Below are 21,380 nucleotides of genomic sequence, written 5' to 3'. Positions count from 1 at the left end.
CAAGGCCAGCTGGGTTTGCACAGGGTTGCGCTCACTCAACCCCAGCGACACGCCAAGCAGAGGTTGGGTCCTGGAGCTAGAGAATGCAACGCAAGGGGTGGACGGGGCCCCTGCCTTCGCGGGGCTCACCTTCTGGTGGGGGAGACAGAGAAACAAACAAGCAACCAATTCAGTGGTAAGTGTGGCAGAGAAAAATAAAGTAGGGTAAAGCGAACAGTGATGGCAGGAGGTATTGGAAACTCGGGGATCAGAGAAGGGGTCTCTGTGGAGGGGACGTTCAGCACTGACCTGGCGTGAGCAAGGAAATGAGTCATGCGCAGACGTGGAGGGGGTGTGTTCCAGACAGAAGGAAGCAGAAGCAAAGGCCCTGAGACAGACGGCGCAGAGGATTAAGGGTGCTAGAGGGAGTCGGGGCAGCATGGCTGGAGGGCTGAGCGCGGTGGGAGGGCACAGGGCAGGGCACTGGCAAAGGCTGAATTTATAGTGACACAGGCCCCTGACATTTCCATGCCCTCTTGACAGCCAGGAAACTTGCTGCTTACAGTTGGATGTTGTGGCCTTGCTCTAATTCGCTACCGTTATCCCAGATGAGAGCCCAGCAGGTGCTCGGTGCTTCCCTGGATCCTTCAGCTCCCGGCCCCTCCTTCTCCCGCCTCCTTCCTTCCCAACCCCAGCGCCCTTCCCCCAACGTCCTTGTCAACTGATGACCCTGAGAAAACAGAAGCAGCGAGAAGAGGCCTGCCAGCGGCTCCCGCCACCGTGCACACCCGCCCACATGCGCCTGCGACGGCACCTGCCCCTTCTCTCTGCTTCTCCCACGTGAGGCCAACCTTGCACCTGCATGCACACCAGGCTTTCCCCGCCCACCCACATCAGCAATTCCCTGCTCTAGGCTCCATCCGGGGCTCTCATCAGGCTCGGCCTTTGCTATAAAGGGCCAGCTACGGAATAGTTCAGGCTGTGCGAACTGCACGACGACACAACCACTCAGCTGTGCTGCTGGAGGCGAGAAGCAGCCACAGAAAACACGAAACGCAAAGCTGTGTTCCAGTAAAGACACATTTACGAAAACAGGCTGCGGCCGGGACGTAGCTGTCGCCTGCCACTCCCTGATGTAATCATTAGGCAGACACGCTGCTGTTCCTCCCACCATAAGGAGAAAGGAAAAGAAAAATCCTCTCTTGACCACGCTCTTTCCCAGGCAAACTCCTGGAGCACCCCTGCAAGGCTCTGACCCTCCCTCCACCAAGCGCTGTCCCCCAGGTCGTCAGTGACCCCCATGTTGCTAAGCCCAGGGGACAGTCCTTCTCATCTCAGCCTGTGACAGTGTTCGCTCGCCCCTCCAGTCCGTGCTCCTTCTGTCTCCTCTGTTGGTTCCTTCTTATCTATTTGGAGGCCGCAGGGCCCTGGCTCACCTCTTTTCTCTCTGCTCTGGCTCCTGAGGGCCCTCGCCCTGCGTCACGTCTCCTCTGTACGTGACGATGCCGCCCTCACTGCCCCTCCTGCTCGGATCTTCCTCCAGAACCAGACGCACGTACCAGCTCCCGACTTAACATCTCCATTGATAGGATCTCAAAATTAGCTTGGCAAAACCGGGCCCTTCATATTTCGTCCCCACTCCCCTGGTCCTGCCCCTCCGCTGTCTTCCTCGTCACAGAGAAAGATGACTTCGTGTCGCCAGACCCTGGAGGTCATCAGTGATGCTTCCTTCGCTCTCACTCCACGCCCATTTGGCCAGCTACTCCTGTTCTCCATTTTCTGGACACATCCAGGATCTGACCCCTTTCCACCACCTCCGCACTACACCCAGTTCAAGCCTCATCATCTCTGTCCCAGTCACTGTGATAACCTCCTGGCGACCCCCTCGTGATAACCTCGTGATAACTCCCTGCCTTTAGCCTTGCCCCACAGAGCATTCTCAACAGGGCCGCCAGGGGGCCACACAGGCCTCCTTGATGCTCCTGCTCATGCCAGGCTTTCTCCTACCCCAGGGCCTTTGAACTTGTTGGCCTGTCTGCTTGGGATGTTCATTTCCTAGCTAACCACCGTCTCACTCTCAGAGAGGTCTTCTCTGCCCCCAGTGCCCTCTTGCGACATACTTCCTATCCCTCCTCCCTGTTTTACTTTTCTCCTTTGGATTTTGTTGCGTTGTTGGCTCATTTATCTTGCTTCCTGTCTACGCTGATCACAGGAAGGTAAGTTCCACAAGGACATGGTCTGTTTTCGGCTCTCCCACTGTGTATTAAGCAAAAGATATAGCCCCTCGGGGCCTCAGTTTCCTCATGTATAAAATGGGTATGACATTAGTTATCCCCGGGACTACACAGGCCAGGTAGAAGGATAAAATGAGATGAGATCAGAAAACAAAAAGAGTGTCCAGATGTGAAGAACTGGGAGCGTCATATCGCCCGTGCCTAGAACAAGGCCCGGCATATGGTAGGTGCTCAATAAACAGCGGTTGTTCATAAATCAGGAGATCTCACATCGAGGTGTGGACTTCCGATCTCTCTTATACAATGGGGCATCTGGCAGCACTGGGCCATGGCGACGACTGGGTGGTGCTGAGAGATGGCTGTCCCTTTTATGTGAGCATGTGCTGCCCAGGTCATCACACTACCTCTCCCTGGCCGGCTTCGCTTACTTAGGCCACCAGCCTGGCCCCCTTAGGCATCCGAGCTTGAGACCCCTGGTGAGAAATGTCCAAGAGGAGGCTCAGGGGTGGGTGGAGAACCTGCCAAGACTCCAGCGTGGACCCCCAGTCACCCTGGATGGAGCAGCCCTCCTGCTCCACCCCTGCTGGCGGCCAGGGCCTCCTGGAATGCCCCACATGGCCAGAGCCGAAACATGACTGCCTGATCTTTGCAGCTATTAAAATGCCTGTATCAGTATCAAAGGGAAAATGCCAGGCGGCTACTCACTCCCCCCAGAGAAGGCAGCGAGGCCTGGCCTTGGGTTTAGGGGCCACTCCCTCCCTGTGCTTAGCTCCAGGACTCTTAAAGGGCTCAGGCTCCACCTGAGCCTCTGTAATACGTGGGTGTGTCCAAGTGGTGGTGGGGGGGGCGGAGCCCAGAGCAGGTGAGCTCCGCACTCCACGGCTGTGACCTTGATCCTGGCACCTCCCCTCCCACAGAGAATCTGTAAAATGGGGCTATTGCCCCCCCCCCCCACCAACCTCCCAGTGTTGCTGTGGAAAACGCCTTGGAAACCATAAAGAGGGTCCTGCCTGCAGCCCTGCCTTTCGACCTTGAGTTGCCCATTGACATGACCACACTGAGCAGAGCTCCAGTCCCAGCACCAGCGTCTGATTACAATGCCTGCCCCACAGCGGTGTGCCATCCCATCTGCCAGAGCCCCTTTCATCACCCCGTGCCACACGGTCACTGGGATGGCGTCCTGTTGGAGATCAAGCCAGTTCTTGGAGGGCAGGGCCTGGTCTGGTGTCTCGGGTCCACACTTGAACTGGATTAATCGCTTGGAGGTCTGCCCTTCCCTGCGGTGCAGGGGGACGTGGGCTTCGGCAGAATTTGGAAAGATGGAGATGGGGGAGGGGGGCGTTCTGGTGAGGAGCAAAGACACAGAGGCAGGACGGAGGCAGCACAGAGCCAGTGCGTGGGTCTAATCCCAGGGATGGCTGGCGGTGGGGGGGGGGGGTGCTGGCCCTGTAGACGGGCTTTGTTAAGGGGACAGGCCCATGGTGGAGCGCAGGAAAATCAGCACGGGGAAATCAAGACGGAGGAAATTGAGACACTCAAGCCACACCCGCCCAAACTGGACTTGCTCCGGGGGCCGGGAGGGGGTGCCATGGGTGTGCCCAGGGAACTGTCTTCTTCCTCCCTCCACAGTCCTCTTTGTGCAACGCACTTGGCACCTGATCACAGACTCCCAGGGCCGTGAAACAGGGCCCCGAGGGGCCGCTGGATGCCACGGGCTGCCTCTGCCCCCCTGTTTCACCAGAACCGCACAGGGGTGTCGCTCTAGGCTCTGCAGATCAGAAAGAGTTGAGGGAAAGGAGGTGAATGCCCTGGGGTGAGTTTTCCAGGCTTCATATAAGAAAGTCCTTCCTTTCAGCTAACCTTCGGCCCTGCTGCTGCCTCAGGGAGTTAGGGAGTGGGGGCCCTTGGAACTATGCGGATGTGGGCGGGGGCCAGGCTGTCACGAGCCTAGGACTAAAGGTTCCAGGGGCCTGGGGTAGTTTCAGGGCCCGGTGCAGGATGAAGCAGGGGTACCCTACACAGAACAGGGAGGGGCTGGGCTGAGAGGGCTGGAGTGGAAGCCAGGAGCCTCTACCCTCCTTCCCTCCTTCTAGCAAATGGGTACTGAGGACCTGTGCATGCAGAGCCACGGGAAATGCCAGGACATGTCGGAGCAAAGCAGACACAGAGGCTGCCCCGTGGAGCTTACTGTCCAGGCAGAGGCACCACGAACCACACATGTCAACAAGAAGCAGCCACAGTCATCGAGCTCTGGCGAGTAGGGGTGAGGCTCTACAGGCTGGGGAAGTGACGGCAGGGCAGAGACCCGAGGATGACCCCGAGGTGCAGGGAAAACGGCTGAGACCTGACACCATCATGTGCTTCTTACGAACCGGGGCGGGCGGTGGGGGGGGGGGGGGGTGTCCTGCACAGATGAATTCATTCAGCACTCTCAGCACCCCACTCATGAGGAACGGCACGTCGCTTGCACGGCGACGGGCAGCCAAGATGGGCAAGGCCGGATTCGAACCGGGAAGCCTGGTTCGGAGCCCATGTGCCTCCACTGCACAGCTGTGATGGGGGTGGGGGGGAGGGGGGTGGGCTCTTTCCCGGAGATTGCAATACTTTTTGACTGGAGGGCCAGGCACTGCTCAAAGCACTTGTTTAACTTTTTAAATTCTAAAAGCAACACTTAATGAGAGGGAGACGCTCTTATCACCCTCACCCTCCCAGTTCTTAGAGGTACAACCCAAAGCACGGAGAGGTTAAGCGACTCGCCCAGTGTCACACAGCCAGTCACTAGCAGAGCTGGACTTGAATCCAGCAATCTGGCTCCAGAGTCTGTGCTCCTAGTGGTGGCAGTGTATGACCATGTGGCTGGACTTTGAAAGTGAGGGAAGGCGGAGCCCTGAGGCAAGAGAGGGTGGCGAGGGCCATGCTCTTCAGGCCCCATGAACCACATTAAGAGATGTAGTCTCTGGCCTGATGGCAATAGGAAGTTACCAAAGAGTGTAATTAGGGGACTGTGGTGACTGTATTTAGAGCTTCCTTTTTTTTTCTTTAACGTTTATTTATTTTTGAGAGAAAGAGACAGAGTGTGAATGGGAGAGGGGCAGAGAGAGAGAGAGAGAGAGAGAGGGAGACACAGAATTGGAAGCAGGTTCTGGGCTCCGAGCTGTCAGCACAGAGCCCGACGCGGGGCTCGAACCCACAAACTGTGAGATCGTGACCTGAGCCGAAGTCAGACGCTCAACCGACTGAGCCACCCAGGCGCCCCTGAAAGATCACTCCAGCTGCTGTGTGGGTGCTGAGTGGGACAGGGCAGAGTGGAACAGGAGCAGGTGAGCTAGGAGGCTCTTGTCACAGCCCAGAAGAGCCTCGGGTAGCCTGGGTGGGGACGGGCGGGCAGTCGTAGAGAAAAGAGGACAGTCTGCAGGAGGCCGAGATGGTGCAAGCGGCGGGGTCTGGGAGGAGGTGCAGCTGGAGGCCAGTGCATCCACAGATGAAGGGGTTGCGGGGAGGGGCGGGGCTCCTACTCAGTTTAGACATGTGGAGTTTGAGGTGCTTTCAGGACACGCTGGAGGGTGGGATGGCAGGTGTAGAGACGGGCGTGGTGCTCTGACAAGACGAACACACACATTACAGCCAGAACAGTGAGCTGCATGTGGTAGTGAGCTCCCTGTCACTGTGGGTATGTAAGCCTCAGAACCAGGGATATCGGGGCGGGGCGGGGGGGATTCCCCCCCCTTCCTTCCAACACTCCCTTCCAACACTCTGATTCTATGGAGTAGGGGGGAGGCTGGAGGTAGCAGGACCATCCTCTGACCTCCCATATCACCGAGTCTCCCCCTACCCCCAGGAAACCACAAATGCCAGCTCACTGGGACTAAGGCTATTCCTGGAAGAGCCCCAGGTAATGCCCCTTTAACCAGTCCCCTTTCTGCATCCTTGTCTCCTGAGGTCACCCTTCCCGTCCTGCCCTACAGGCCGCCTTGGCAGAGCGTGACCTGCTAGAGAACACCTGACAACAGGGGCTCGAGAGGCACTGCAGCGTGACAGGCAACTGCAGGGGTAAAGTCCCTTGGACGGCGGGATGGCAGGCCCTGTCACAGCCTTCCTGGGGAAGATGTGTCCCTTGCGGGTGGCAAGGCCTGGCCTCCCCGCTGTAACTGAAAGAACATAAAGGCAGGAGCCTGCTGGCAGGAGGGCCGGATGGACAGGGAAATAGCCGAGTAAAGGAAAGACTGAGACTGGACCGCGGGCATTAAGGAAGCCCGAGGCGGGGGTGGGCATGGGTGGCGAGGAGAGGCAAGGAGGCTGAAGAGGCAGGAGGGGCCCAGGCCGCGTGGACTCTAGCCACGCAGGGCTTCGGGAAAACCTACAATAGACTCCAGGCTAGGAGACGGGGAGCCCCTGTGTCTCCCTGGAAAGCCGTGCCCAGCCTCTCGGGCAGGAAGTTCCTCCCCTCTGTGCGCGGCTCGCCCTGCTCTTTGAAGGACCAGAGGAGCCCCTGCTGCCGGCAGCCGCGTCTCTGCCCTTTTAGGCCGTAAAGAATTTTCTGCAGGAGGCCCCACCCAGGGCAGGGGCATTCGGCATGTGGATGTTGGGGGGGGCGTCAGTGTGGAGCTGCGGCTGGGGTCTGCTGGCATCATGGACACCGCCCGGGAGAGCCGGGGACCCCGGTCGCCCCAGCCTTCCCAGGCCCTCCCCAGATCCCAGCACCGTGACCCTCATGACTGCTGGCGCCAGCCTCTCGGCACTGCTCGGGACCCAGGTGAGGGGCCTGGGTGTAGTGGCATGGGTAAATGCTGTCTCTCTCCATCTCAGGGGCTGCCAGCCATGGGACTTGCTAAATACCCCACCGCAAGACCCTACCCACAGGGACTGCATCGGGGTTCCAGGAAGGGGGTCGGCCTCGGTGGGTTTTACGGCTCCCAGCTGATGCTCTGCAGCCAGGGCCAGGTCTTTGAGGACACGCAGGTACGAGAAGGAGGGGAGACTAACTCTAAAGAGTTCAGTTGTTAAAGCGCTTCTCCCCCGGCCTTGCTTCAAAAGGAGACATTCAGCTGGCTGCGTGGACAGACAGACACGTATTATTCTGCAAGGCAGCTGGAGGTAAGGGGCAGCAAGAAAGGCGAGGACAGGGTGATACACGGGAACTGGGGTTGGGGCTTAGGCAGAAACTTCTGCCCGAAGGACTAGCCCGTGTCACAGGGTGAACCCCAGGTTGGGTGCTAAGCTTTCTAGAGGGCGGTTCAGTGTCCAAGAGACAAGACCTGATCCATCCCTCCTGGAAAGTTCTGGACAGTTCCTAACGGTGTTCATCACCAAGGCCTGATGTCACAAACGACATCTTCTGGGGCATTTTATAGCAAAGATGGTCACGTAGGCCTGATGCCAAGTCTGTTCAATCAGCGCCACTGCTGCGGAAGCTGAACCAAACTGAACAGGTCCCTAGCCCCTGGTCTCCACGACCTGTCTCAGCTGGCTTAGTAGGGTATGGTACTTTCTACAGATGGTGTACCACTAGCGGCCTTAGAGGGCTAGCTCTGGGGCCAGAATGCTTGGGTTCAAGGCCTGCCTCCGCGACTCACTGTGTGACCTTGGGAAAGCCACTGAACTTCTCTGGGCCTCCATTTTTCTCTCCTGAAGGAACGTCAAATGAAATATATATAAAAATATAACCACTTCAGAGGCTTATTTTGAGAAGTAAGTGAAATAAGAGGTGATAGAAATCTTGAACGGTGGTCAATAAATATTAGCTATGACTCAACGATGAGGGAGGTGGTGAGGATTACAGCTGCTATTAATTGAAAGATTTCATCTAATCCGGCAACAACCCGTGAGGAGGATGTCATCATCTCCATTGCTCCGACCAGGACGCTGAGGCTCAGGTCACACAAGTAGCCAGCGGCAGAGGTCCATGTGACGTCACATGCTGTGGGCTTACCCACCTTACTGTTTTGCGCCAACCAAAAATGTGCCAGGCGCCTGGGCGGGTGGAGGGGAAGCTGCTGGCCACTGGGGGTCGTGGATGGGAATGGATGGACGCTTCCAGCCGCTCTGTCCAGGCGGGAACACATCACCCTGAACCATCCCCACTCTCCTGGCCAGCGCACTAGGGACGCAGCTCGGATTGTAGGAGTTCATCATTTCCCCTTCGGCTGGTTGCTCTGAAACACCATTTCCAGGGCACGCCCCTGAGCAAATGCTGAGCATACAGCTGCGTCTTGGGTTGGGATGGGGGAAAGAGAGTAACCTGTAACAGAGGGACCTGAAATCGGCAACTAATTGGTGAGGGCTGCCTACATTATGCAGTCCTGGGGCTCTGTAAGGGACCTGGAGACCAGTGAGCTCTCATCCCTGCTGCTGGATTGTGCGAGATCAAACGTGAGACAAGATATTTAAAGGCAACAGAGAGGGGAACACACTGCACAATGTGCTGGAGGCAGAGCCACAGAAGGCAAATAGGGATTACGTTGCACGTTGACGCTAAGACCCAGGGAGGGGCAGTCTGGGCGGCTGTGTTGAGAAGGATTCTGAGGCTGGTCTAGGCTCCCTGGGCATGGGTTGAGAGGTTAGGAATGGCTGCCGTGGGTCTGGGACAAGAGAAGTCAGCCCCTGCCATGTCTCTACTTTCCTTCTCCCAGCTAGATGTTTGGCATGGCCAGCAAGTTCTGCAGGGAAGTCAGAGCAGAGAGAGAGCCCGTTTTGGGTTGGAGTGGTTTGGGGAAGGCTTTCCAGAAGGCACTGGGGCAAGATGAAAATGATTAGGAGTAAGGGAAAAAAGCATCTTTCTGAGGGTGTCAAACTGTGACTCTTTGCTTAAGGCAGACGGCATCGTGTTTCAGACGCTTTGACTCTCTCACCATTTTCCTATGAGGGTTTGCTACTTAATGAGGTCCTCAGTTTGGTCTGGAGCTACCTGATCGCTGTAAGGCCTTTGGAGAAGCTGTAAAATGTTACCCCCCTCTCCCTGGTGTTATCTGTAATAAATATTGCTCTGTATTTTTCTTTTAACTTAGAATCATGAGATGGCTCTTTATCTCGAACACCGACTCTCACTAATTAGTGGCAGCTTCCTGGGGCAGCACTGAAAAGCATTCCGAGGCCGTATGTAAGCTCAACGGGGAAAGTGTGCTGCAGTCGATTAGCAATGTCTGCTGAGGCCAGGGAATGGGGAGTGGAGCATGCCAAGTCTTTACCACCACTTCACCAGACAATTAACTATTGTCTGGAAGGGGGAAGGTGTGGTGTGGAAGACAGATGCTCTCCAGAGAGGGGGATCCTACCTCTGGCTCTTCTGATCCCTGGCTGTGGAGGCTTCAGACCTGTTTTTTATCTATAGAGAGAAGGGGCTGGGATTGAGGGGCTCTGAGGATCTTCCCTCCATTGACTCCCCACAAGACCGCTCAGGCGCTGACCACATATGCAAAGTCAGACGCAGTGGAGGCTGGCTGCATATGAGGGGATCTAGGGTCTGTCTGATTACGGAGGCCCAGGCTGCTGTGATCTACAGGCCACACCCCCAGAGGCACATACTTCCTCGGTAAGAGCCCTCCCCCCCCCCCCCCCCCCCCCCCCCCCCCCCCCCCCGTCTTTCAGACGCTGCTTTGATCTCTCCCCTGAATTCTCCTCTGGAAAAAAACCAGTAAAAGGCCCCTGCACATACCCTCTAAATGTAAGACATTCCTGTTACAGTGGTTGGTATTGTTATTTTTATGGAGGAGGGAGTCTGCCCAGGGTTCTTCAACTTTTTAGCCTAGAGGTTTCAACCCTCCCTCGACCCCCAGGAAATTCCTGAAGGTGGAAAACGCCCTTCCCACCCAAAGGACTGGATCATAGAGAGCAGGATGGAAGGACAGTGACATCAGTCTTCTTATCTGTAAAATGGGAGAATGAGAGCGTCAGTCCCTCAGGGAGGTTGTGGGGATTGAAAGAGGTAACGCTCACAGCAGCGGCTGCTGCATGGACCCTATAAACGTGAGACGTTCTCATCAGGGGTGCCGTTACTCTCACTGTTGGGGGAGGGGAGTCCGCCTGGCACCCCCCACCCCCCCGCCGGTGCCCACCTGGAAGCTGGCTGCTGACACCATAGATCCTACAACTTGGATCTAGCTGTCTGAACTCGGGTCCCTCCTGCTTCCCAGCACACCCTCTGCCCAGCCCCTGGTGACATCCGATTTCCTCCGTTTGGGACATTCCAGTTTCTTTCTTCACAGCAAGCAAATCAAGTAACAGGCAGCTGGAGCGCTCATTAAGGGTCCCAGCCCAGAAGAGAGGCACCGATGGGGGAAGAGTTGGGGCCTGAGGACTGGAAGCCACACTGCCAGCTCCCCATGAGCTGGCTCCCCGCCCCCATCCTCCTCTCCCCGCTCTGACCCTCCCCTCCCCCACGGCCAGGCCCCTCAGATCCAGAGGCCTTCTTTCTAGCATCTGCCTCTGGCCTGCCTCATTCCAGGCTCCTCTCCCACTGGGTCCCCTCAGCCTGGCCTTCCCTGCTGGCCCTTTCTTCCACCCGCCTTCCAGATCCCCACACCCAGCATGCCGCCTTCCCCCCTGGGGGGGGTGGGGTTTGCGGTGCCCCTGGGTTCGTGCCTCCAGGCCACAGCACAGGCTGTGTGCTTCACCGGACTGCCCTGTCCAGTGCCCTTCTTCCATCTTCCAGGGAGTGGCCAGGCCCACCTGCTGCAGGACGGATTGTCTGCCCCAGCTTCCGGGGAGCACTTGTACAGTCCTGGGCACGGCCTTTGGTGGGGGCACCTTCTCGTGCATCCTCCCACCTGCCATCTCCTGAAAATCTCACAGCAACCCCAAGAGGGAGGCAGAGCCTGGGCGTTACAGAGGAGGAGCCTGAGGTTTAGGGGGTGGCATGGCTTGCCGAAGGCCACATGGCTGGGGGCAAAGCCCAGCTGGAATCCCGGGGTGGGGTCCCTCCACTCACGGGGTGCCTGTGTGCCCTTTACAGAAGGAGCCCTCCACATGTCCATGTCGCAGAATCACTCTGCTAACAAAGCCACTGCCCGGGCTCTCCTCTGCCTTTTCTTCCCTCTGGGGGATCTGATGGCCCCCGCTTCTCCCTTCCCCGCCTCACCCCTGCCTCACCCTTGCCCTCTGCTCAGCCCTGGGAGAGCACACCTAGGAAAGGGACTCCTAGGGAGGAGGGAGGCCTCAAGTGGCTCCCGGACACCTTTGCTGGCCCACAAGTGGCTTTGCTCCTAGTGCAGTGCTGTCCCACGGAACTTTCTGCGAGGATATACATATTCTGTGTCTACGGCGTCCAACAACTGGCAACCACCAGCCTCGGGTGTCTCTTGAGCCTACTTGAAATGTGGCTAGTGTGACTGATCAACTTAATTTTAGATGTATTAAATTTTAATTAATGAATTAATTACCCATAGGACGGGCCCCCCCCTCTGGCTCCGGTGCCCTCTGCTGTTGACCTCACTTCCCATCGGTTTCACTCACTCCTCTCTGTCCCTACCTGCAGCCCAGTCCGGGCCCCAGCCCCCTCTGGCCTGTGCTAGCCGCTTGTTTGGCCTTCCTCTCTGCCCTACTCTCCGCCCCACTCTAGGAACATACCTGCCCTTCTATGGCTCCCCATTGCCCTCACATAGATCTAACAGTCTCTGAGGCACCTGCTGACCCAGGCTACCCGTCTCTCTCCAGTCAGATCTTCCACCATTCAGCTCCCCAAGGCAAACCGCACCCCCGCCCCCCACTCTTCCAACCTTCAGAAGCTGTTCTCTTTGCCCTTGGAACAGGCCCCTCCACTCATCCCTTTTGCCTGGAAGTCTCCTATTCACCCTTTAAGGCTTCACTTGAAAATCACTTTCCCAGGAAGCCACTGCCGTCAGGTACATCGCATGTTGATACATTCCCCAGACCTCCTCCGCCTCTGTTATCGTAGCATGTTTCACATGACATGGTCACCGCCCGTTGTCTTTTTTTGTGTCCTATTTGTCTGTAAGTTTAGGAGGGCAGATGTGTGACACCCCCCCCCCCCCGCCCCCCGCCAATGCCTGATCCACGCCAGCTCTCAGAAACATTTGCCAAGTGAATGAATGAAAATGGACAAAGGACGGTGGCAGGACAGAGTGAAGAACCAGGGAAGTGGGGTCAGGAACTTAGGTTCTAGTTCTGGGTCTCATCATATGACTCGGGGTAACCTACTGCCCCTCTGTGGTCCTTAGTTTCCCCATCTGTAAAACAGGGGTCAGTTCAGATGCTCTAGCAGATGAGAGGTCTCAGAAGTCAGTAGGTACACAGGAAGCTAGGGTTGCAGAGGAGGAATCAGCACGTCAGATAACGTTGTCAGTCCCAAGGCCCGGAGAGTGAGAGACTTGACATGGTTAAGTCTCAAGCAGAGGAAGCAAGGATCTGGGGCATGCCCTGGCCAGCAGGAGGGGCCAGGAAGAGGAAAGGATGGAGAGAGGCTTTGAGAGGGGCTCCCAGAGCCAAATGCTTGTCCCTCTGCTGTCAAGGACCCTGAGATACCTGGCGGGAGCCCTGACTGCCCGAACACGATCTCCACCACCCAGCCAGTCCCACGTGCACTGTCCACCAGCTGGCAAAGGCTGCCTGCCTGTTGAGCCCAGACACTTCCCAGGGGACTGTGGGTGGCCATCCCCTGGGTCCTGGCAGGGCATGGGAACGAGCTGCCGGCAGCGGTCATGGGTGTGCCGCTAGTCTCAGTAAGCTTGCCCTGGGACCACCCTCTCTGCTCTGGCCCTGTGGCCTCCCTCTCGGTGTCCACCCTGGAAAGGTGTGTGGCAAATTACCAGCCTTTGCCTGGCAATGGAACCTGAGAGAGGCCTGGCTGTAGGGAACTGGTACCTTGTGCCAGAATGGTCCCAGGGCCCACCACGGTTAGAACTGGGCTCGAATGCTCACCACGACCACAACCATCTTCGAGCTCAGAGGAGTGAGGGTATTTGCCCCAGGCTGCACAGCTTTTAAGTAGCAGAGTGGGGATCAAAACCACCTCCCTGCTCTTTACTGCTCCTACTAAGTAAGAGGCCCCCTCTGAGTTCTTCCTCAGGGGAACTTTCCAGGCTGTTCCAGGACCTCTTCCCAGGCCACTGCTGCCCTTACCTGTGGGTCCTCCCCTTCATTTGGGCCCTGGATCCTTTGTGCTGTCCAGATCCTTATAAGTCACCAAGACTCACACTCTCACTGCCCAGCTTTTCCTCTGGTGGCACCAATGAGACTGTATGTCCCTCCTTCCTGGGTGAGTTCTTTTCATGCACTCCTAAGATTGCCATGGCCAAGAAACACTAGTGGCTTTTAATCCACTTAGGTTCAAGGACATTTCGGAAGTGGAGAAAGCTCAGCATCCTTTCCCCAGGAAAACACGCAAACACGAAATGGTGGGGACCATCCCAGGGGACCAGGGATAAGAAACAAGAGAGTATGGGCTTACTCGGTCCCAAGGACAGTAGAACCAGGGCGACCCACACCTGGGCCCTAACAACCTGGGGCAATGGGCCGTGATCGGGACACCACTCCCTGCAAGGACTGCCCCTTCTGTCCCCCTCAGCCCCTTGGATGACTCACTCCCTCACACCCTCTTCCCAGCTGAACGTGGCAATAAAAGTCAGGCAGCGCTGATCCTCGAGGGATGGATGGGGAGGGCCGCGGGGGCCCAGCAAGCCCTGGTCGGGGCCACCGGGCACATATCCCGCCGCGTGGGCGCTGGGAGGCTCTCACACCGCCCTGGCGGGCTGCCTGGAGGGAGAAGCAGGGCCTGGCAGCTTCCGCGCGCCTCCGCGAGCCATGCCCCGCTCCACCTGCCCAGCGCGCCCAGGCGCTCTCTGCGCGGGACGCTGGGGGCGCCTGCTGGCGGCGGGAGCGGAAGGGTCCCACGCAAGCAGCCGGGGTCCTTGGGTTCCTCCGAATCCACCGCAGGGCAACGTCCGTCCCCGCTCCCCCCCCCCCCCCTCCCCCAGCAGACGGCTCCTGCGAGGCCCGGGCGCACCGCGCCGCTTGGAGAGCAAGAGCCCGCGGGCACCGGCTGGTCGAAAGTTTGGAGGCTGCGCGAGGGGGCGCCGCGGGCAGGGATAAAAGCCAGTAACAAAGAGCACAGACCTCATCCAGCAGTTGGTTGACTCGTCCCAAAATAGCCGTCTCCATTTGCTGCTCCCCACGCTCCGATTCCAGGCGCAGCACCCGGGCCTGCAGCTCCGCGGTCCGAAAGTGGGTGAGCAGGCTGAGCGCCAGCGAACACAGGGCCAGCGCCAGCAGCCCGCACGACCCCGGGCTCGGCAGCCGCGCGCAGCGCTCCGCCGGCGCCACCGCCAGCGCCACCGTCGCGGGCGCGCTTAGCTCCCCGGGGCCGCGGGCACCGGCGGCTGCCGCTTTACGGGGGCGCTCGGCTACCATCCCCTTGCGTCTTGAGAACCAATAAATAAATAAATAGAATAAATAAAGGCGAGAGCCGCTGCCCAGAGGCGCGATCCAAGCTGCGGGCAAGGGGGGAAAAATGTCCCTTTCCTTTGCTCCCGGCAAAGACGATGGAAAAATTAGCGGCAGGAGGGGGAGAGCCGAGAGAACACAACCAGCTGCCGCTGGCAGTACAGCGGTAGTAGACCCAGGTGAGAAGAGAGTTACTTCGAAGAACGTTCCAAGTCCAGGAAAGTTAGGGGAGTCCGGCCGGCTCTCCCTCTCTCCGCCCCGTTTCCCCCTTCAAGTATCTGCAGAGTCCCGGAGTTGGTTCCGCGCTGTCGGTCCTTCTTGGTGTCTCGCGTCTCCCGGGCGAGCCGGCTTCAGTCCCGGCGCGAAGGGGCGCACACCGAGGGCCCCATGGGCAGAGGTGGGTCGTGGCCGCCGCCGAGAAGCGTTGGGGCCGATTCCGGCGCCTCTGTAATTTGACACACTGGCTGCGGCTGAACGGATCGGATGAGCAATCCGTGCTACTTCCCAAACTAATCTCTCCCACCCCCTCCCTCCTCCTCCTCCTCCTCCTCCTCCTCCTCCTCCTCCTCCTCCTCCTCCCCTCCTCTCCTCCACCTCCTGCGGGGCCGACGGCTTGGATTTATTTATTTATGCAAACTCGCCCGGGGTGGGGGGCGTGGTGTGCTGGGCCCGCTGCCCCAACCCGCGGGCCCGGGAGCCCCTCTCCCGCGCTCCCTGTCCTCTTTGAAGTGACACTCGGGGTTATTTATAGGCAGGAAGGGGGTGTGGGGTGGAGCGGGGCCTCTACTTCGCTCCCTTTCTCCGGATTCACACCGAGGGCCCTCTGCCTTCCACCGAAGTGGAGGGGCCAGGCATCTCTCTGCTTTCCGACAAGTTGGCAAAGGCAGCCTTTGGGATCCTCCAAAGAACCTGGCTGAGTTATGGTCAGGCACCTAGATGGATCTCTATATCCTGAGCAGGAAGCTCTAAATCTTTTCTGCCACCATTGTCTCCCCACCCCCCCCCCCCGACGTGTCCCCAGTGTCTCATTCCCTCCCCGCTCACCCCAAACCAGTTCCACCTTGGGCCCTGTACCTCCCGAGTCCTGCAGCTCTGTGGAGCCTTTGGTTGGGTTCATTCCACCTAGCACATCTTTAACAGCCTTACTCCGGGGTGAAAAGTCAGCCCTCCAGAGGGCAGAGGAATTGGCCTCCTTTTCTCTCTTTCGGGACCAAGATGTAACAAGGTACAGGAGAATGAAACTGAGCAGAAAGGCTTCATTCCAAACAAGGTACCTGAGAGTCAGATCCCCGTCCCTCCCCTTCCTGCCTGTCATTGATCTGAGACCCATTCCATCCCGCGGCGGCTGTCGCTGTCGGAGGAGCCTGCCCCAATTCGCCCAGCCATCAAAGGTGAACTATTCTCAAGGGCACGCGCAGTCAGACTCTCTCCCTGCGAGAGTCCTTCTCTGGAGCTCACCCGCTCCCTCCTGCTGTCATTTCCTAGGCTCCTGTAGAGAAACACTGGTGGCCTGAGGGCAGTTTGTAGTTTCCTCTCCTGTCATTTCCCCACCTCCAGTAACATTTGTATCCCAAGAGACCTTATCTCCCTGCCGCCTCTTGACATTCTTGCAAATGAGGTGGTGGGATTGAGCTCTTGGAGAAAGCCTACTTCCCAGGAACGGGGGGGGGGGGGAGGGGGGGGGGGGGGGCAGGGGACAAAAAGGCCGGCCTTTGAAATGTGAAATGCGGGTTGGGGTGACCAGAATGTTGTGATTCCATTTTATAAAAGCAGGGTGTACAACTTGACAAGGGATATACTGACTTGGTGGGGCCTGATGTATAATAGAGTGACAAGGCACACCTAAGGGTGTAGCACATTTAAGAGAGTAACATAGTAACGTAGCGCTCATATGTAATAAACACTTTAGCATTGCAGGCTTGGTCAGTCAGCCCCATGGGGGACTACAGGGATACCAAATTATGCTTGGGAGAGTGCTGTTGGCCAGGGGTTCCAGGTCAGTGCAAGCTCTAGCATTTCCCTGAGGTGGAACGCCGGGTTAGGGCGCCTGTGTTCCCCCCCAGGGGAGATGGGTGCCTCCCCCCAGCCACTCAAGACCATCCCTGGAGAACCCATGGGTGTTGGAGACCATGAGGGGGCGCCAGAGAATGTCTGCACTGAGATGCCTGCCAGAGATTCTGGGACTTGGATTCTCTACCTCCACCCCCGACCGGCCCCCCCAGGCTATTGGGAATGGAGGGACAGCACAGGGGGCTAGTTTCATTCCTTCCTTGTTCCGCGAGCTGATCTTTCCCCTTTGCGGACTTTAGGAGCCCTCAGGAATGCTCAGCCAGTGAGACCGTTGACTTGGAGCTGGAAACAAGGAGGAGGTGCAGTGCTAGCCTGACCCTGGCATCGCAAACCGCATGTCTGAACCTCAGGGGCTTCCAGGGGACTCTGGAGTCAGAGAAACCTGGGTATAAATCACAGCTGTGTCAAGCTTGGGCAGCTTAACGAGGTAATGCAGGAAAAGCGCTCAGCAAAGTGCTCGGGCACAGAGCAGGCCCTTAAAAATGGCATCTGCTTCTTCTTTGGGATTCATAGTTGCTGGTGCCAGCTAAGATACAGCTGCTGCTGGGCTCCCCGTTGTGAAACAGAAAGAAATTTCAATCCCAAGGGAAAGCAGATGAGTCACAGACTCCATTTCCCCATCACTGAAAGCTGGGGGTAGCAGCTTGTAGGAGGCAGGCCTCAGTCTGAGTGGGGGGGGGGTCCCTATCCCCCAATGTCCCTTCCCTTCTCTGTATACCGTCTGGGGAATTCTCCCTCCCAGCGAAGCATTGCTTACCATAGACACAAGGTAACTGGGCTTATCCCGAACACTCTTTCTGCAGAAGTGGGGGCTGGGAGCTACGGACACGGGGAAGAAAAGACCCTACTTTTCAGGAGCTCAAAATCCAGCCGGGAAGATTGGATATGTTCGAAAACAGCTGCCACGTAAGGCAGAACAGTGAAACATCCCCAAAACAGTGCACGGGCCACAAGAAAGTGCTGTGGGGGTTCCCGGGAAGAAGGGCAGGGATCCTGTGGCTCAGGAAGAATTTCTTGTTTGTAGTAAGAAGTGGCTTTCAGCATTAACCCAAAGAGTTTGACTTTGCTCTGTGGCCATGCTTATACCCCTAGAGGAAACAGATATTCTGGATACCAGGATGGAAAGCTAAGGAAAAGTGCCCCTATGCACATGGGCTGTACTGTTTCCAAAGTGTTTTCTGTGTTTTTCTGCTTCCACGTATTTGCTCCTGCTGGACCCTTTTCCAGAAAGTCCATCCTTTGCTTACGGGCTCTGGGCACCTTAAAAATCCTATTGTTCTCTCCAAACCCAATTTTAGGGTGCAAACCCCACTTCTCCGCTTCTCAACCTCCCACTTCCTGAAACCCTTACCGTCCCGGCAAGTGAGACCCCACTGCCTCGTCTACTCCTGTCTCTCCAGCCTGATTTTTGGTCCTTCTTGAAGAGTCCTCTACTTCTCCCCGTGTCAAAAATGGTGGTTACAACTCCTCAGGAGTCACAGAGTCGCTGCTGAGCTGTGCCACCCGCTTCAGAATCACCCATAGAGGCCACAGGAGTGCGGACACGTGTTGTTTTATCTCCGGAGCCTACTCTCACTTCTCCCCATGACTGTGGCTCAGGTTCCCTTGGGAGACCCCCCTACTCTCAGTCCATGTGGCTCTGATGGGATTGACCCCATGCCTAGCTCCTATCTTCTTTTTTTAAAAATTTATTAATGTTTATTTATTTTTGGAAGGCGGGGCAGAGAGAGAGGGAGACACAGAATCCGAAGCAGGCGCCAAGCTGTCCGCACAGAACCCGAGGCGGGGCTCAAACTCAGGAACTGCGAGATCATGACCTGAGCTGAAGTCGGATGCTCAACCGACTGAGCCACCCAGGGGCCCCAAGGCCTACACTTTTCAATTCCAGGAGTCATATTTGCTTAAGCTAGTGTGAATTGGGTTTCTTCTCCGAGCCCAGAGTCACAGATAGGGGCTCCCTTACAGAGCCAGAAGCTCTTTGTGGTCGTGGAAGGGGCACAGGAATCCCAGGCTCCCATCCTGTTTATAGAAGTTCCCTGGCAGATTGGGATGTGCGTGCAAGGTAGAAAGTCCCTGTGCTGAGCACTCCTCCTGGGGGATCGTGCCCCTCCTGAGCTCCGGTTTCTGTCCTCGGATGATGATTCTCCAGTGCAGACCCACAGCCTGTGCCTAGCACTCCTCACGCACCTCCAGCTGCCTCCTGCCAGCTCCCTTAGGAGCTCCCTTCCCCGCCACCTCATGTCACGCGGAGCATCCCCTGTTCTGCCTTCCTCCCGTTCCTCTGGCACGGCATTGGCATCATCCTGTGGCTCCGGCTGGATGTGTGCCTTTGCCCTCGTCCTTACTTCCTCCATCCAGTTGGGACCGACCCCTGTGGATTCTACCTCCTTAGTTTCTTTCAGATCTGTTCCTCCCTTCGGATCCCTTTGCTTCCACTGCCTGTCCCATGCCTAGCATACACCAACTCAACTTTCCCCCCATAGTAACCACAACTGGGAAACCTAACCCAAGGAAGCCTGGCCCAGGACCTGCCAGAACATTCCCCCATGCACAGCTTTTCCTCACTTCCTGTTCCTCATTTCGCCCTCAGGTTTTATGATCCCTGCCAGGCCGGCACCCCTCCCAGCTCTGCTTCTGATGCCTGCATGTGGTAAGCAACAAGATAGAAGGGGCCTGGGCCCCTGGTGGCTTTGTGGGATTGAGTTGCCAGACAAGCCCAGACTTTCATGTGAGGGAGAAGTAACCTGTCTCAGCTGAGCCACAGACTAATTATTCTGGTCTGTCTCGTGTAGCCTAAACCACATCCCATGACCTGTGTCAATCCTCTCCCCGAGGGTGTGTGTTGCTAGACAGCAGGCGTGGACCGTGTTTATTTCTGTATGCTCAGCACTCGGCACAGCGAAAATGCCCCCAGAAATGGTATTTGAATGAATGAATGAGCGAATGAATGGATGGATGAACTCCCAATTCCCACTCTTGCCCAGCTATATTGCTTCACCTGTGCACCTATCTCCTCTTATGCACGATTTAGAGGTTGATGGGCAATGAGGGGAAAGGAGAACTGGAAGGGATAAAGGCCTTCCCCGCTCTGAAATTCACCCATTCGCCAAATATTTGTGGAGCGCTTTCTAGTGCCAGGCCCCAAGCTGGTGTTGGAGACACCTCTGTGCACATGGAAGGCTCGTGGTGGAGGTGCACGGGGACAGTGCTACGATGAGGTCACGGGGGGGGGGGGGGGGGCGGGTGATTGGGGAGGCAGAGGGGAGTCCCTACTAGGCTTGGGGGGGGATGGGGCCTGAAGGATGAGCGGAGTCAGTCAGATAATGGGGTGTGGGGAGGGCTTGCCGCACAGAGGCATCTGCCTGTGCAAAATCCCGGAGGTAAGAGGGAGCATGGTGCTTTCGGGAAATTGTAAATGGCTCACCGGGCCTGAAATACAAAGTGCAAAGGAGAGAGAGGGCTTAGGGTGAAGAGTGGGTGGGGGCAGGGCAAGGTAAGCGTGTGGGTTTTGTCCTGAGGGCAGAGGGGAGCCAGGGAGGGGCTGTGCCCCCCGTGCCGGCTGTTGCGCGAGCCGCTGACCTGCCCTGTGGAGGCCGCTTCCCAAAGAGCATGACCTGAGCTCAGGCTCCGGGGAAAGAGGGTGAGCGAGAGGCAGTTCTCTTGGGCTCCAGCTGTCAATTCTGACTTTGTACAAGCTTTGAACGAAACGCTCGGCCCGGTTAGAGTACAGTAGCATGCGGCGTCTCTGGGGAGAGCGCTCTGGGGTTTGGGGGCCAGCCGGAGGCCCCCCTGCCTGGGGCTGCCGATCAGACATTTGGAAATGCCTTTTCCCGCGTCCCCACTTCCTTCCCACGCAGCCACGCCAATCAGTTCACTGGCTGTGGCTGCAGAGCAGGGGCTGGGGGTCAAGGGGCAGGGGCTGCAGATGTGCGGGGGAGGGCCGGCCTGCCCAGGGGGCCCCCGGGGAGCCTTGTTAACTGCGGCCAAAACAAACTCTCTCATTAAGTAGAGAGCAAAGCCAGGTGCGGAGGCTGCGCTGATGAAATCGCCGGGCTCCCTCGCGCCCACCCAGGGGCTTGGAGGGGCTTGGGGGCATGCGGCTTCGGGCCACGAACGACCACGTGCACGTACGTGGGGCTGTGACCCTCCCCCCCAGTGGCCGTCTGTCTAGGCTCCCGCTGCGTGTACGCGCCTTTATCTGCTCTTGCGTTTCGGCGCGTGTGACGCATGCTCATTTCTGCGCACGCGCGCGAGAAGGCACACGCAGGGGAGGGCGCGTGCTCTGGCTGCCCCAGGGCTGCCCCCCAGTGGGGCTGGACTGTCTCCAAGCCACTCGGTGTGCGTGTGTGTGTGTGTGTGTGTGTGTGCGCGCGCGCGTGCGCAACTGTGCACGTGCTGACCTCTGCGCGTGCATTTGGCTTTGGTCCAGATGTGTATACAGAAACACGTGTGTGCTGCTGAGTGGTCGCCCCCCCCCGCCCCCATCGTGTCTCAGAGCGATGAGGGCAGTAACCGAGGGCGGTGTTGCAGTCATCCATAGCTGCATGACAAAGCTCCCCAAAACATAGTGCGTTCAGCAGGATGATTTACTCTTTCTCACACTTCTGTAAGTCGATAGGGTTCAGCAGAGTGGTTCTTCTGTTCTATGTGGCTGTGGCTGCACTGTGGTAGCTTGGCACAGGCTGGGCTGGGGGTGTAACATCC

General features: G+C 57.5%; 1 protein-coding gene across 23 annotated transcripts in view; it reads right to left on the bottom strand.

Moving 5' to 3' along the window:
* COL13A1 (collagen type XIII alpha 1 chain) overlaps positions 1–15,100 on the bottom strand; it is a 156,928-nt gene extending 141,828 nt beyond the window's left edge. For all 23 annotated transcript variants that reach the window (XR_007145422.1, XR_007145421.1, XR_007145423.1 and 20 more), the window contains exon 1: positions 14,280–15,100. Coding sequence is in view for 20 of the 23 variants with exons in the window: in XM_047825858.1 (XP_047681814.1) it covers positions 14,280–14,573 (294 nt within the window). In the remaining 3 variants the exon portion in view is untranslated. The remainder of the gene's footprint in view (positions 1–14,279) is intronic.
* Between the last annotated feature and the right edge of the window lie 6,280 nt (positions 15,101–21,380).

The sequence above is a fragment of the Prionailurus viverrinus genome, chromosome D2 (genome assembly GCF_022837055.1).
Source record: "Prionailurus viverrinus isolate Anna chromosome D2, UM_Priviv_1.0, whole genome shotgun sequence".
NCBI classification, from domain to species: Eukaryota; Metazoa; Chordata; class Mammalia; order Carnivora; family Felidae; genus Prionailurus; species Prionailurus viverrinus.
Note: the sequence above shows the minus strand (reverse complement) of the source record. Positions and strands in the feature narration are given on the sequence as shown.